Here is a 13069-nt window from a genome sequence, read left to right on the forward strand (position 1 = left end):
AAAACTGTTATAAAAAATTTAAAACTGCTATACGGCATGTAAAATATGCTAATAATGTGCTTTGAAAAAAACTGTTATACAAAATAAAAAACTGCTATACATAACTCAAAAAGGTTTTTTTCCAAACATAAAACTGTTATACAAAAGTTTGAAAATCAGAAAACTAAATTTAAAAAGTAAAATTACTTAAAAGATTTAAATGACTTAAATGCTTTTTAAAAATTTTGTTTGAAGAAAAACTGTTATAATGTTATAAATGTGCATAGAAGTATTTAGAAGACCCCTATGGAGGTCTTCTATTGGATGGAATACCCCTACCGAGACCTTCTATTGCATAAAGTATCTTTACGAAAATCTTGTATTGTTTAGATGACCCCTACAGAGATATCCCATTTCAAAAAAGTCCTATACAGAGGCCTTCTAATTTATAGAAGACCCCTATTGAAGTCCTCTATTTTATAGAAGATCCTTATTTTATTTAAATAAGGCCCCTGCGGTGGTCTTCTATTCTATAGGAGATCCCTGCAGTGGAATTCTTTTCAATAGGAGATCCCTGCAGTGCAATTCTTTTCTATAGAAGACACCTACGAAGCTGTTCTGTACTGTATAAGACCTCACAAGGACATTTTATTCTATAGAAGATCCTTACAGTGGTCGTATATGTACTCAAAAATACCCTTACCGAAGTCTTCTATTTTATAAAAGACGCTTACAAAGGACATCAATTCTATAGATGACCCCTACGAAGGACTTCTGTTCTATAGAAGACCCTAACGTAGATCTTCTATTCTATATAACACATTTACGGAGGTCTTCTATGCTAGGGGTCTTACGCAATCTTATATTTTATAGAAGACCCCTACGGACGCCTTATATTCTATAGAGAGGTCATCTATTTTATAGAAGGTCCCTACGGAGTTCTTCTGTTCTATAAAAGACACCCACAGATGCCTCCTATTCTAAATAAGACCATTGCAGAGGTCTGCTATTTTAAAGATGACTCTGTTATTTAGGATGTTCTCTATTCGACAAAAGCTGCGGGGATCTTCTATAGAACAGAAGGCCTCCGTAGGGGTTCTCTATAATATAAATGTCTTCTATAGTATAAATGTCCTCAAATGAGGTCTTATATTTTATTAAAGACCCCTACAGAGACCTTCCATTACACAGAAGACCCCAACAGAGGTCTTCTTTTATATAAAATAACCTTACGTGGGTCTTGTATTCTATAGAAGACCCTTACGAGGGTCTTCAATTCTCTAGAAGACCCTTACGGAGGTCATTTATAATATATAAGAACATAAATGAGGTATTATATTCTATAGAAGAACCATACAGAAGCCTTATATTCCATAGAAGACCCCTAATGAGGTATTCTTTGTGACTTTCTATTCTATGGACAACCCTTACGAGGGTCCCTGCGAAGGTCTCCTATTCTATAGAAGACTTCTACGCAGGTCTCTTATTCTATTAAAGACCCCTATGAAGGATTCCTATTTTATAGAAGACTCAAACGAAGGTTTCTGTTCTATTAAATACACATGCGAAGTACTCCAATTCTATAGAAGACCACTACGAAGGTCTTATATTCGAAAGAAGACCCTTACGGAAGCCTTGTCTTGTGCAGAAGACCCTTAAGAAGGCCTTCTATTGTGCAGAATAGGGCTTCTTCTCCTATTTTATAGAAAATCCCTACGGAGGCCTTCTATTCTATCAAATACCGCTCTGTTATTCCATAAAAACGCCTCCGGAGGTATTTTATTCTATAGAAGATACACACGGAGTACTACTATTACTCAGAAGACCCTTACAGAGAAAGCTCTTCTAGTCTATAAAGGAACTTTACATAGGTCCTCTATTACCTAGGAGTTCTTCTATTCTATAGAAGACCCTACATTAAATGAGCTCTTTTATTCTATAGAAGTACTTATGGAGGCCTTTAATTAGATAGTAGGCCCCATGGAGGCCTTCTATTCTATAGTAGAGTCCCAAGGAGGTCTTCTTTTATATAAAAGACACGCACTTCCTTCTATAGAACACCCTTACATATGGATTGATAACGGTTTTTTTGTTAACTAAAGTAAAGTTTTTTTTAACAGAAACACTGTTATGCAAAATGTAAAATTGTTATACAAAATGTAAAACTGTTATACAAAATGTAAAACTGTTATACAGGATGTAAAACTGTTATACGACATGTAAAATATGTGCTTTTAAAAAAAACTGTTATGCAAAATATAAAACTGTTTACATTACTCAAAAAGGTTTTTACCAAACATAAAACTCTTATACAAAAGTTTGATAAACAGAAAACTAAATTTAAAAAGTAAAATTACTTAAAAGATTTAAATGACTTAAATGCTTTTTAAAAAACTGTTATAATTCAAAAAAATTTAATTATGTAATTGTAAATTTAATACTATTTAATATTCATTTATCGACATGGCAAAACATCATTTGAAGCAAACTGTTATAAAGAAATAAAAGAGGAAAAATTGTTACATATTTAACAGTTAAATAAATAATTAATTACCTTTTTATATTGAATTTCTTACGAAAAGAATTTAAAATAAATTAAAAATCCTTAACATTAAAATTTTTACAATTTCATACATTTGTCCAACAATACTTAAACATCATCTCAACCATAAATAATGTATAGCCTTTTTTGAGCATATTGTGCCTTTCTTTTCTTGCGGAAAATCCCCCCCACACACACATAAAGATGTTTGGAGGGGCTTCTTCCAACGAATTATATGCTTCAATTTAATTCAAGTGCACCGTCACATTTCTAACTTCCTGTCATAATAAAAATTATTATATAATAATGTGCTTAAAGAATGTTATATAATTATGAAATGGTTCATAGTTTGAAGGATATGCTATTGTGTGTTGTTTTTCCCTCTCTCCCCGTGTTTAACAATTACACTAGGCAAAAGGGGAAACTAAAAAGCCAAACCAAAGCTTCAGGAACAATTTGAGGCTATATCCAAAGAGTAGAAAACAGCCAAATAAAATTCTTCATGTGTGGAAATTTTTAGTGGATTTTTACAATAGAGGCTTATTAATGACTAGTGATGAATGTCAAGCCAAACAAGCGCAGATGTTGGTCTTTAGGAAATCACTGTGCAATTTTTAAGGAGTATTTAAATGGGGGTTTTTACGTTATTTTCAAAAAAAGACATGCTACTTCTGGAAGCAGAGAAGTTTCCCTTGTCCCTTCAGGGATGTTGTGGGATCATAAATTGGAAGAAATCTCACCCCACCACCCCACGGTAAAGATGTTTCACATATTTCAAAATTTTGCCTATATATACTCTTTACAAGAACCTACAAAAATCTACTATTTTTAAAATTTTGAAAATCTTTTCATTTATAAATTTGTCAAAAAATTTAAAAGTAATATATTCTTGCAGGAATATTTAAAACATTTTAGTTTCCTTTCCACATCATAGGTAATTACAGTTTGTTTGTTTTGTTTCTCGCATACAATTTCCACATCAATGAGTTTACAACAACATACAAGTTATATCTCTATTAGCTTGTAAATAATATAAAACAAAATTTATTATTATTATTGTTTTTATGGAAGGTTAACAGCAACCACAACATAATGGGCCATAAACAACCACAAACCTGTAGACATGCCATTTTTTACAATCAATTGCACACACAATTATATTTATGGATATTTTCATTAGAATGAATGTTAATTTATTAAAATTGTCAAATACCCCAACGTTTGTTGCACATATTTGTTACCTAAAAATATGCTCCAAATATTTTACACATTGCAATTTAAAATAGATATACACACCTACATATCCATACATACGTGTGTGTGTATGGCCATCTATGTACGCCTGCAATAAGTGTGTTAATAGGTATGCGTGTTTGCAGTTATGTGTGTTGTTTGTTTTTGTCCACAAGGGCTTTTGGACTCTCAGCCCAAAATAAAAGAGGGTTGAGAGTTATTGTATGTGGCAGTTGCCTTAACTCTCGCCATTCATTTGCATACCCAGTGTATAGTGAAATGTTCTGTAGGCCCTTTCTTCAATAGTCATACATACATTAATTGTTGTTGTCGTTTGTACTATATACAAACAAAACAATAACAACAACAGCAACCAAGGCCCCAACAATCCAACGACATTAACAACAGCAACAGCTATATTTCACATAAAATCTCCCTTTTTTCTCTATCTATCTTTTCTGGTCCAAACACTTGGCACTCTGTTCTGTTGTGGCTCTCATGTATTGCTGTTAAGTATACAAAGACACTTCGCTAGGCATACACCACCCACCCGCACAGAGTCGCATACATATTGATGTGATGTGAGCATTCATGTTAGTATGAATGCCAGTATTCTCCAGGGATGGAAAATTAAAAAATTCAAACAGTACTAAAATGGTACTTTTTTCATTGAAAAGGTATTTTTTTAATATTTTTTTAGGAAAAAAAAATAACTGAAAATTGATACTTTGTATTCGATATAGATATAAAACACTCCTATAGAGAATGTGGGTATAGATGCACGTTTTAAATAGCCTAGAGCTGGCAAACTATCGTTAGTTCGACTATCGTTTTGATCGCTGGCGTAAAGCCTTGTTTATATTGGACTCTAAACAAATTATTTTTTAAATAATTCGTGACAGATAGTCCAAAAAAGTTTTGGTGGCCGATATAAACTTTGTTTTTCGTCAGTAATAAAAACGATAGTCAGACTGTCTTGGTTTTGTAGGACCAATATGGCCCCCATAGAAGAGATATTGCAGATTCTCATATTGGAATCATGGTAGAACAAACCAGGTAAAGTAAATACTACAACAAATACAACTCAACAACAACCACAAAGAAATTTGTTTTTGTTTGTAAACGTTAGTGTCAACGTACATGTAAACAAAATAAGGAAATGTCTATAAATTATTGGAATTTAAAAAACTAATAATTTTTCACATTTTATTGAATATTTGAAAAACATGAATGGAAACTCGTTAGATTTTCAATTTTAATGTTTCCATATCATTCCACTAAATGCATAATTTCTCGCAGAAAGTAGAATTCTTGCAAAAATGTTTGGGGTTGCTGGTAATTCATTGAAAAAGTAGAAGCTGTTTCAATGGTTTGCTTTTGAAAACAAAAAGGCACATGTTTATTAGGGCTTTATTATTTTCAAGTTTAACAAAATACCTCGCATATTAACAAATATTGTACCGCCTCTATAAGCGGTGTTTTAGTATATGGCATGTCGTTCGGACCTGGAGGAGGTTACATGTCAATTATATGAAGGAGTCTTTATGGGAAATAGTTTTTTTTCTGATGAATAAATTTGTTCTTCAAAAAAATATATATCCCTAATATACATCGAACATAGAAATAAATATATAAAATGTCGTATTGAATTTGACACTAACACTACAGCCCAGTTCAGTCAGCTGGGTATTGCTGCTACCTTTTCTTGTTCTACCATGTATTGGAATGTACTTCGATACCGCTCGATGTGAAGTCTTCTAAATGATTGATACCGTTGTGACTGTAACTTGATATTTCGGATTCTCAAAGAGTGGAAGAACTCCACAAAGAAAATGATCAATATATTTTGGTATGTTCCCAACATATATCCAGATTTTTAAAATTTCTAGTAAACTTACCTTGAATTTAGCATTTTTAGTTCCACATAAAATTTTTCTAGACTATAGTATGGAAATGGTACTTAATTGGCCGCGGGGGTACTTCGGTACTTTTTATAGTGAAATGGTACTGAAAAAATTACTATTGTACTGAATTTTCCATCCCTGGTATTCTCACATTATCATTGAGTGTTTGTTGTTATGGACAATTGTTGTAGTTGTTGATGTTGAGAGTATGGAAACGAGGAGAGTATGTACATAATGGGATAATGAAGAGAATTTTGATTTTTGTTGGCTTATGGAGATTTTCGCTCCAATAAATTAAATAATGAAAGTTAAAGGAACTAAACTAAATTTCCATAAAAAAATGTTTCATTAGCCATAAGGCGAGAAGATGAATAAAACTAAAAAAATACTTTACTTTTTTCTTCAATTGGAGCCAGCATATCATTTAGTGCCCGCATAACTTCTCTACCCTGTTAATTTTTATTTTCTTTAACTTATCACACCACCCTGCCTATCAGCTTTGATTGTTATATCCATTCATAGCTAAGGGTATGCTTAATGTTTGTTCACTTGGTTTGTCATTAATGTTGATTGCCCTTTTCTGTGAAATTCTGCGAAAACCCTTAGCATTTGTGGCCCGTCTAACCATTCCCCTCACCTACTTGACAACCTTTAGCCAGCCCTTTACCACCGCCTACACCATTTGCATGTCACACTCATCATGAATAGGGAATCATATTACAAATATGACACTTCAATGCTTTCATCTGCCATAAAATAGAGAACGACTTTCCCAACCCACTCCCTTTCTCCTCCTACCCCTACTTCCACCACCCTCCCAATGAGTGTTCATGATAGATAGTGAGTAAATAATCGAATTTCAATGCAAACGAAATTCTGCAATTTGTTTTCTTCATTAAACTGAACTTTTCCTCCATTTCAAAAGAAGAAGAAGCACCACAACAGCAATAGAAACTTCAAAAAAATATTAGCAAGAAAAATTGTTTTGTTTGTGTGTGTGAGTGTGTTCAAAAGTTGGTAAGGAAGTTCAAGTGATTGCAGGGTATTGTTCATTTCCAAGGTTTTTGCAAAAGAAATGCAAAAACCAAGAGAATGCATTGCAGAAGCAGTTAAAGTTGTTGATTTGTGAGAGGGACATAAGAGGAAATATAGAACAAATAAATTTGCTGTTATTGTCAGGACAAATGGCTTTCCAAAAGTTAAGTGAAAGTGAAAATTTGATAAATTGCCAAACATTTGGGAATTCAGCACAAAAAAACCAGTAAGGAAAGGATCAAAGTCGGGCGGGGCCGACTATATGATACCCTACACCACTGTGCATATGTAAAATATAAATCGGAGCTATATCCAAATCTGAAACGATTTCGATATAATTTAGCACATTTATTTCTAAACCGAATTCAGTCACACATTCCAAATTTCATCGAAATCGGAAATATATAGCGTGTTTGGTAAAGAAAATACGTGAAATCGGGCGAAAATATATATGGCAGCTATATCCAAATCTGAACCGATTTCGATATAATTTGGCACACTTTTTTCTAAATAGAACGAATTAAGTCAACCATTCAAAATTTCATCAAAATCGGACGTATATAGCGTGTTTGGAGCAGCAAATACGTGAAATCGGCCGAAAATATATATGGGTACTATATCCAAAACTGAACCGATTTCGATATAATTTGGCACATTTATTTCTAGACCGAATTCAGTCACACATTCCAAATTTCATCGAAATCGGAAATAGATAGCGTGTTTGGTAAAGAAAATACGTGAAATCGGCCGAAAATATATATGGGAGCTATATCCAAATCTGAACTGATTTCGATATAATTTGGCACACTTATTTCTAGACCGAATTCAGTCAACCATTCAAAATTTCATCAAAATCGGACGTATATAGCGTGTGTGGTGCAGCAAATACGTGAAATCGGGCGAAAATATATATGGGAGCTATATCCAAATCTGAACCGATTTCCACCAAAAGCAACAGCGTTCTTCCTATGGCCAAAAAAATTGTAGTCCCCAATTTTCAGCTAAATCGGACAAAAAATGCGACCTGTACGTTGCGAACAAAAATACATGGACAGACGGACGGACATGCATCGACTCAGAAAGTGATTATATGTATATCCCCAAAAGGAACTATGGATCTATTTCGTTTCCTTTTGCATGTTACATACAAATGCACAATGACATAATACCCCTTACCACAGTGTGGTGTAGGGTATAATGAGGCATATCTAAAGGCAATGGGATAAATTTTCAATTTCAATACATTTATAAATGTAGGGTTAGGCTGAAAGTGCTGGTATTCTAAATGCGCATAGTAGTATTTAGAAGACCCCTATGGAGGTCTTCTACTGGATGGAGTACCCCTACCGAGACCTTCTACTGCATAGAATATCTCTATGAAAATCTTGTATTGTTTAGATGACCCCTACAGAGGTATCCCATTTCAAAAAAGTCCTATACAGAGGCCTTCTAGTTTATAGAAGACCCCTATGGAAGTCCTCTATTTTATAGCTGGACCCTTATTTTATTTAAATAAGGCCACTGCGGTGCTCTTCTATTCTATAGGAGATCCCTGAAGTGGAATTCTTTTCTATAGGAGATCCCTGCAGTGTAATTCTTTTCTATAGAAGACGCCTACGAAGCTGCTCTATACTGTATAAGACCTCACAAGGACATTCTATGCTATAGAAGACCCTTACAGTGGTCTTATATGTACTCAAAAATGCCTTACAGAAGTCTTCTATTTTATAATAGACCCTTATGAAGGTCTTCTATTCTCTAGAAGACCCATGCGAAGGACTTCTGTTCTATAGAAGACCCTTACGTGGATCTTCTATTCTATATAACACCTTTACGGAGGTCTTCTACGCTATATAATGCCCTCTCCGCAATCTTATATTTTATAGAAGACCCCTACGGACACCTTATATTCTATAGAGGACTCCAAAATAGGTCATCTATTCTATAGAAGGTCCCTACGGAGTTCTTTTGTTCTATAGAAGACACCCACAGAGGTCTCCTATTCTAACTAAGACCATTGCAGAGGTCTGCTATTTTAAAGAAGACCTTTCTGTTATTTAGGATGTTCTCTATTCGATAAAAGCTGCAGGGATCTTCTATAGAACAGAAGACCTCCGTAGGAGTTCTCTATAATATAAATGTCTTCTATAGTAAAAATGTCCTCAAATGAGGTCTTATATTTTATTAAAGATCCCTACAGAGACCTTTCATTATATAGAAGACCCCAACAGAGGTCTTCTTTTATATAAAATAACCTTACGTGGGTCTTGTATTCTATAGAAAACCCTTACGAGGGCCTTCAATTCTCTCGAAGACCCTTACGGAGGTCATATATAATATATAAGAACATAAATGAGGTATTATTTTCTATAGAAGAACCATACAGAAAGAAGCCTTATATTCCATAGAAGACCCCTAAGGAGGTATTCTTTGGGACTTTCTATTCTATGGACGATCCTTACGAGGGTCCCTGCGAAGGTCTCCTATTCTATAAAAGACTTCTACGCAGGTCTTCTATTCTATTAAAGACACCTATGAAGGACTTCTATTTTATAGTAGACTCAAACGAAGGTCTTCTGTTCTATGCGAAGTACTCCAATTCTATAGAAGACCACTACGAAGGACTTATATTCGAAAGAAGATCCTTACGGAGGCCTTCTCTAGTGCAGAAGACCCTTAAGAAGGCCTTCTATTGTGCAGAAGAGGCCTTCTTCTCCTTTACGGAGGCCTTCTCTTGTGCAGAAGACCCTTAAGAAGGCCTTCTATTGTGCAGAAGAGGCCTTCTTATCCTTTACGGAGGCCTTCTCTTGTGCAGAAGACCCTTAAGAAGGCCTTCTATTGTGCAGAAGAGGCCTTCTTCTCCTATTCTATAGAAAATCCCTACGGAGGCCTTCTATTCTATAAAAGACCGCTCTGTTATTCCATAGAAACGCCTCCGGAGGTCTTTTATTCTATAGAAGAAGATAGAAGATACACATACTCCTATTACACAGAAGACCCTTACAGAGAAAGCTCTTCTAGTCTATAAAGGAACTTTACATAGGTCTTCTATTATCTAGGAGGTCTTCTATTCTATAGAAGACCCTATATTAAATGAGCTCTTTTATTCTATAGAAGTCCCTTATGAAGGCCTTTAATTGCATAGTAGAGCCCCATGGAGGCCTTCTTTTCTATAGAAGAGTCCCATGGAGGACTTCTTTTATATAAAAGACCCGCACTTCTTTTCTATAGAACACCCTTACATAGGTCTTCTAGTCTACAGCAATTCTTAAGGAAGTTTTATATTTTCTAGAAGACCTCCACCGAGTTCTTCTATTACATATAAGATCCCTGCAGAAGACTGCTGCCTTTAAAACTTTTTTTTAGTTTCCTTAATAATTTCCAAATTTGTTGTATTTTTGTTGTTATGTGGTCCAGTTCAAATTATTATATCCCTTCTGGGGATCCTTATCACAAAAAATCGTATTTATGTTCTGTTGCCTGCCTAGAAATGAAGTGTCTCTTCTTAATGGCAGCTCTTAAAAGTATTTAAATTGTGTCGTTTTTTGTTTATCTTTTGAAATGTTGAAACATGCTGCTCAAACACTTGCCAAATAAAACACAAAACTAGATGGCCAAAAGTTTGAATAAAAACTAAACAAAAAAATTAAATTTAAGAGAAAATTGAAATGCCGGAAGGAGATTGGCTGTTGGGGTGAAAAGTTTTCACTTTATTAAAATTAAAAATGACTCAAGTAACTAATTACTTAGCAATAACTATACTCACACACACATAAATAGGAAGGCTGGTAAATCAAGGTTTCACACACCATGACCCTGAAACTAAAAACAATGGTCATCTATTTTTTTTCTCATTCGTTTCATAATTCCTAGCCAACAAATAATGTCCACATTAAAAACAGGCCTAGTTATTGAAGAGGAACAAGAACACAAATTAATTGCAAATCCATAACAAAAAAATAACAACAAGAAAAATGAACAATGAGTGAAGAAAATTGTGATTAATTATAGGCTGGGGAAATCATGATTACGTTTTTTTTTTGTCTTCCAATCTTCCGTGGTAGGTATGGGATTTTAATACAACAAAGAAAAACAATAACTACAAAATATATGGGTTTTCCAAACGGTAGATAATTACTTTTGGGAATTGTAAATTATAATAAATATTTGTAATGAATGTGGATAGCAGATAGAAGTATAACCTAATTTATGGTGTAGAAAAAGTAATGCCTAATTTAGGGAGTAAGATAAAAAAGTCTGTCTATCTTATGCCAGACAAGGGGAGACTTCTCTCATATCAATGAGTTTAACTTTCCTACTTTTAACTTCTGTTTTGTAGACTCGACACTGAAAATTGTATATGAATTTATAGCTAAACGAAGTGAGGAAGGAGCTTCGTCATAAAACTCCCCAAATCTCAGAAATGTCTCCACGCTTCTTCAAGGTGATTTTAAAAGTAAATAAACTTGGTTTAAAAACAGTGTGCATACTTTAAGGCGTCATCATTATAACAGCTTCTCTAACGAATATTTAATTCGTAATAATTCCAAATGTCTTTCCTTAAATCACGATTTATTCAAATCAAAACTTTTAATGATTTGCAAACTAAATGTCCTTTAAGATTCACACCCAATAGCAAAAACAAAAGAAATGTTAACATTTTCAAATGTTGACAACCACATCCGCCAACAGATGTTTTGTCAAAACTACTCTCCACCCGCACAACAAAGTTCAATAAAGCTCCAGGCAACTGCCAATACCTAAAAGCAAACAGGATAACAAACATTCAGAGTAAATGAATGACAAGCGTTGAGTGAGTCATTCATTTAATGTTCCTTTTGTTTACGTGATAAAGTTTAGCATTTGAATTTTTAACGGTTACATGGATTTCCTTTTAAACGAATAGAATAGATAAAATGGTGGCCAAAGGATGTCGATGGAATTAAATGGACAGATGACAACACTTTCGAAGGTTTCACTCAATTGTGGTATCTAAAAACCAAGATAATGGTGTTGTTAAGCATTGTAGCCACAAACTGAGTGTCATCTTCTACGAGTCCCAAGCGATTGCTTGTACGACTGTGGTTTTCACAACAATTCGCAAGCAAGATAAGCATTCATCATATCTTTGCATTATACACTTGATGATATGTTGTACACCATTTATGGCAATTTTCACCTGTCTCCAACAAATATCCTTTATCCAAGGATATGTTTAATGTTTGTGCGTACCGAGAGAGATATGTACAATTTTAATCGTAAGCAATGATAGCAAAATTGTTATCGTTTTCGTGTCATTCAAGGTTAAATGTATATTGTGAAGAACTATAGCACACTTTAGGCAGTGGACGTTTTAAAGAAATATTTTGGGTTAGTTATCACTTTAAATTTGGTGCAGCAAAAATCTTGCCAAAAATTCATTAGAGAAAGCTAACATAGAAGACCGGCACATTTAGTCAAGCATAAAAACGCAGGAAGTGTGAAAACGCATTTCAAAACAATAAATGGCTGACAAATATTCGCCTATACCCCAACATGAATGCGAACATATGGTTGCCAAGGGATTGTAGGCGGCTATTAGGAAATATTTGGCAACGGTTTAATGTGTGCTATGATCACCAAATCTCATGGCCTGAAATGAATTTGAAACCCACACCCCGTTGAAAAAGGATAACAGCAATTTTCTTGGACATAAAACAAAACATTTGCATAGCTCTCAAATAATGCATATAAACAGTTCAATTTCTATAAGATTTGAAAAATATACAATCTGGACCACAATTATGACACAGGAATGGTTAGATTCTTCTATGGCACATGATATTTACTTCTGAATAGCTTGTACATACTTAACTATCTAAACCCTACATAATTCTCTCTCTCTCACCCTTCTACTTACAGGCGAACGACTCATTCAGTATGCTAGCGAAAATCTAGTCACTGAAGTTTTGATACATCCTCAATATAATACTCTTATACAATGTATGCGCAACATGTTGAGCAGCTTTACCAGGCATCGTCACATTATACACGCCGGTTATACCTTTTCGGGAAATGGTTCCTGGATACTACAGGTGAGTTGTTAGACCCCAACCCTCTCCCATTGAGATTTCCTCTTCATCACCCACTAAACTTTACTTTACAGGATGGAACCTTTTCGGTTGGTGACTTTGCTGAAGCTTTTCAAGAACATGATGTCCAAAGAGTTATACGAGCTTATGCCGATACCATTACCATGAATATCCATTGTGCTGATGCTGGTCTATGGCACACATTGCCAGATAAAAGTTATGCTCGCCTCTGCAAAATACGCATTAATCCAGTTGATGTCTTAGATACCAGCAGTGAGAGTATTAATGCTTTTATAGGTAAGTAG

At 34.4% G+C, this 13069-nt stretch overlaps 1 protein-coding gene across 3 annotated transcripts in view; it reads left to right on the top strand.

Moving 5' to 3' along the window:
- Positions 1–13069, top strand: part of futsch — a 178109-nt gene that overhangs the window by 145963 nt on the left and 19077 nt on the right. For all 3 annotated transcript variants that reach the window (XM_073975287.1, XM_073975289.1, XM_073975288.1), the window contains exons 4-5: positions 12595–12767; positions 12839–13061. In XM_073975287.1, the coding sequence (XP_073831388.1) occupies positions 12595–12767; positions 12839–13061 (396 nt within the window). The remainder of the gene's footprint in view (positions 1–12594; positions 12768–12838; positions 13062–13069) is intronic.

This window comes from Musca autumnalis, unplaced genomic scaffold (assembly GCF_047663935.1).
Source record: "Musca autumnalis isolate F117 unplaced genomic scaffold, ASM4766393v1 scaffold_3, whole genome shotgun sequence".
Classification (NCBI taxonomy): Eukaryota; Metazoa; Arthropoda; class Insecta; order Diptera; family Muscidae; genus Musca; species Musca autumnalis.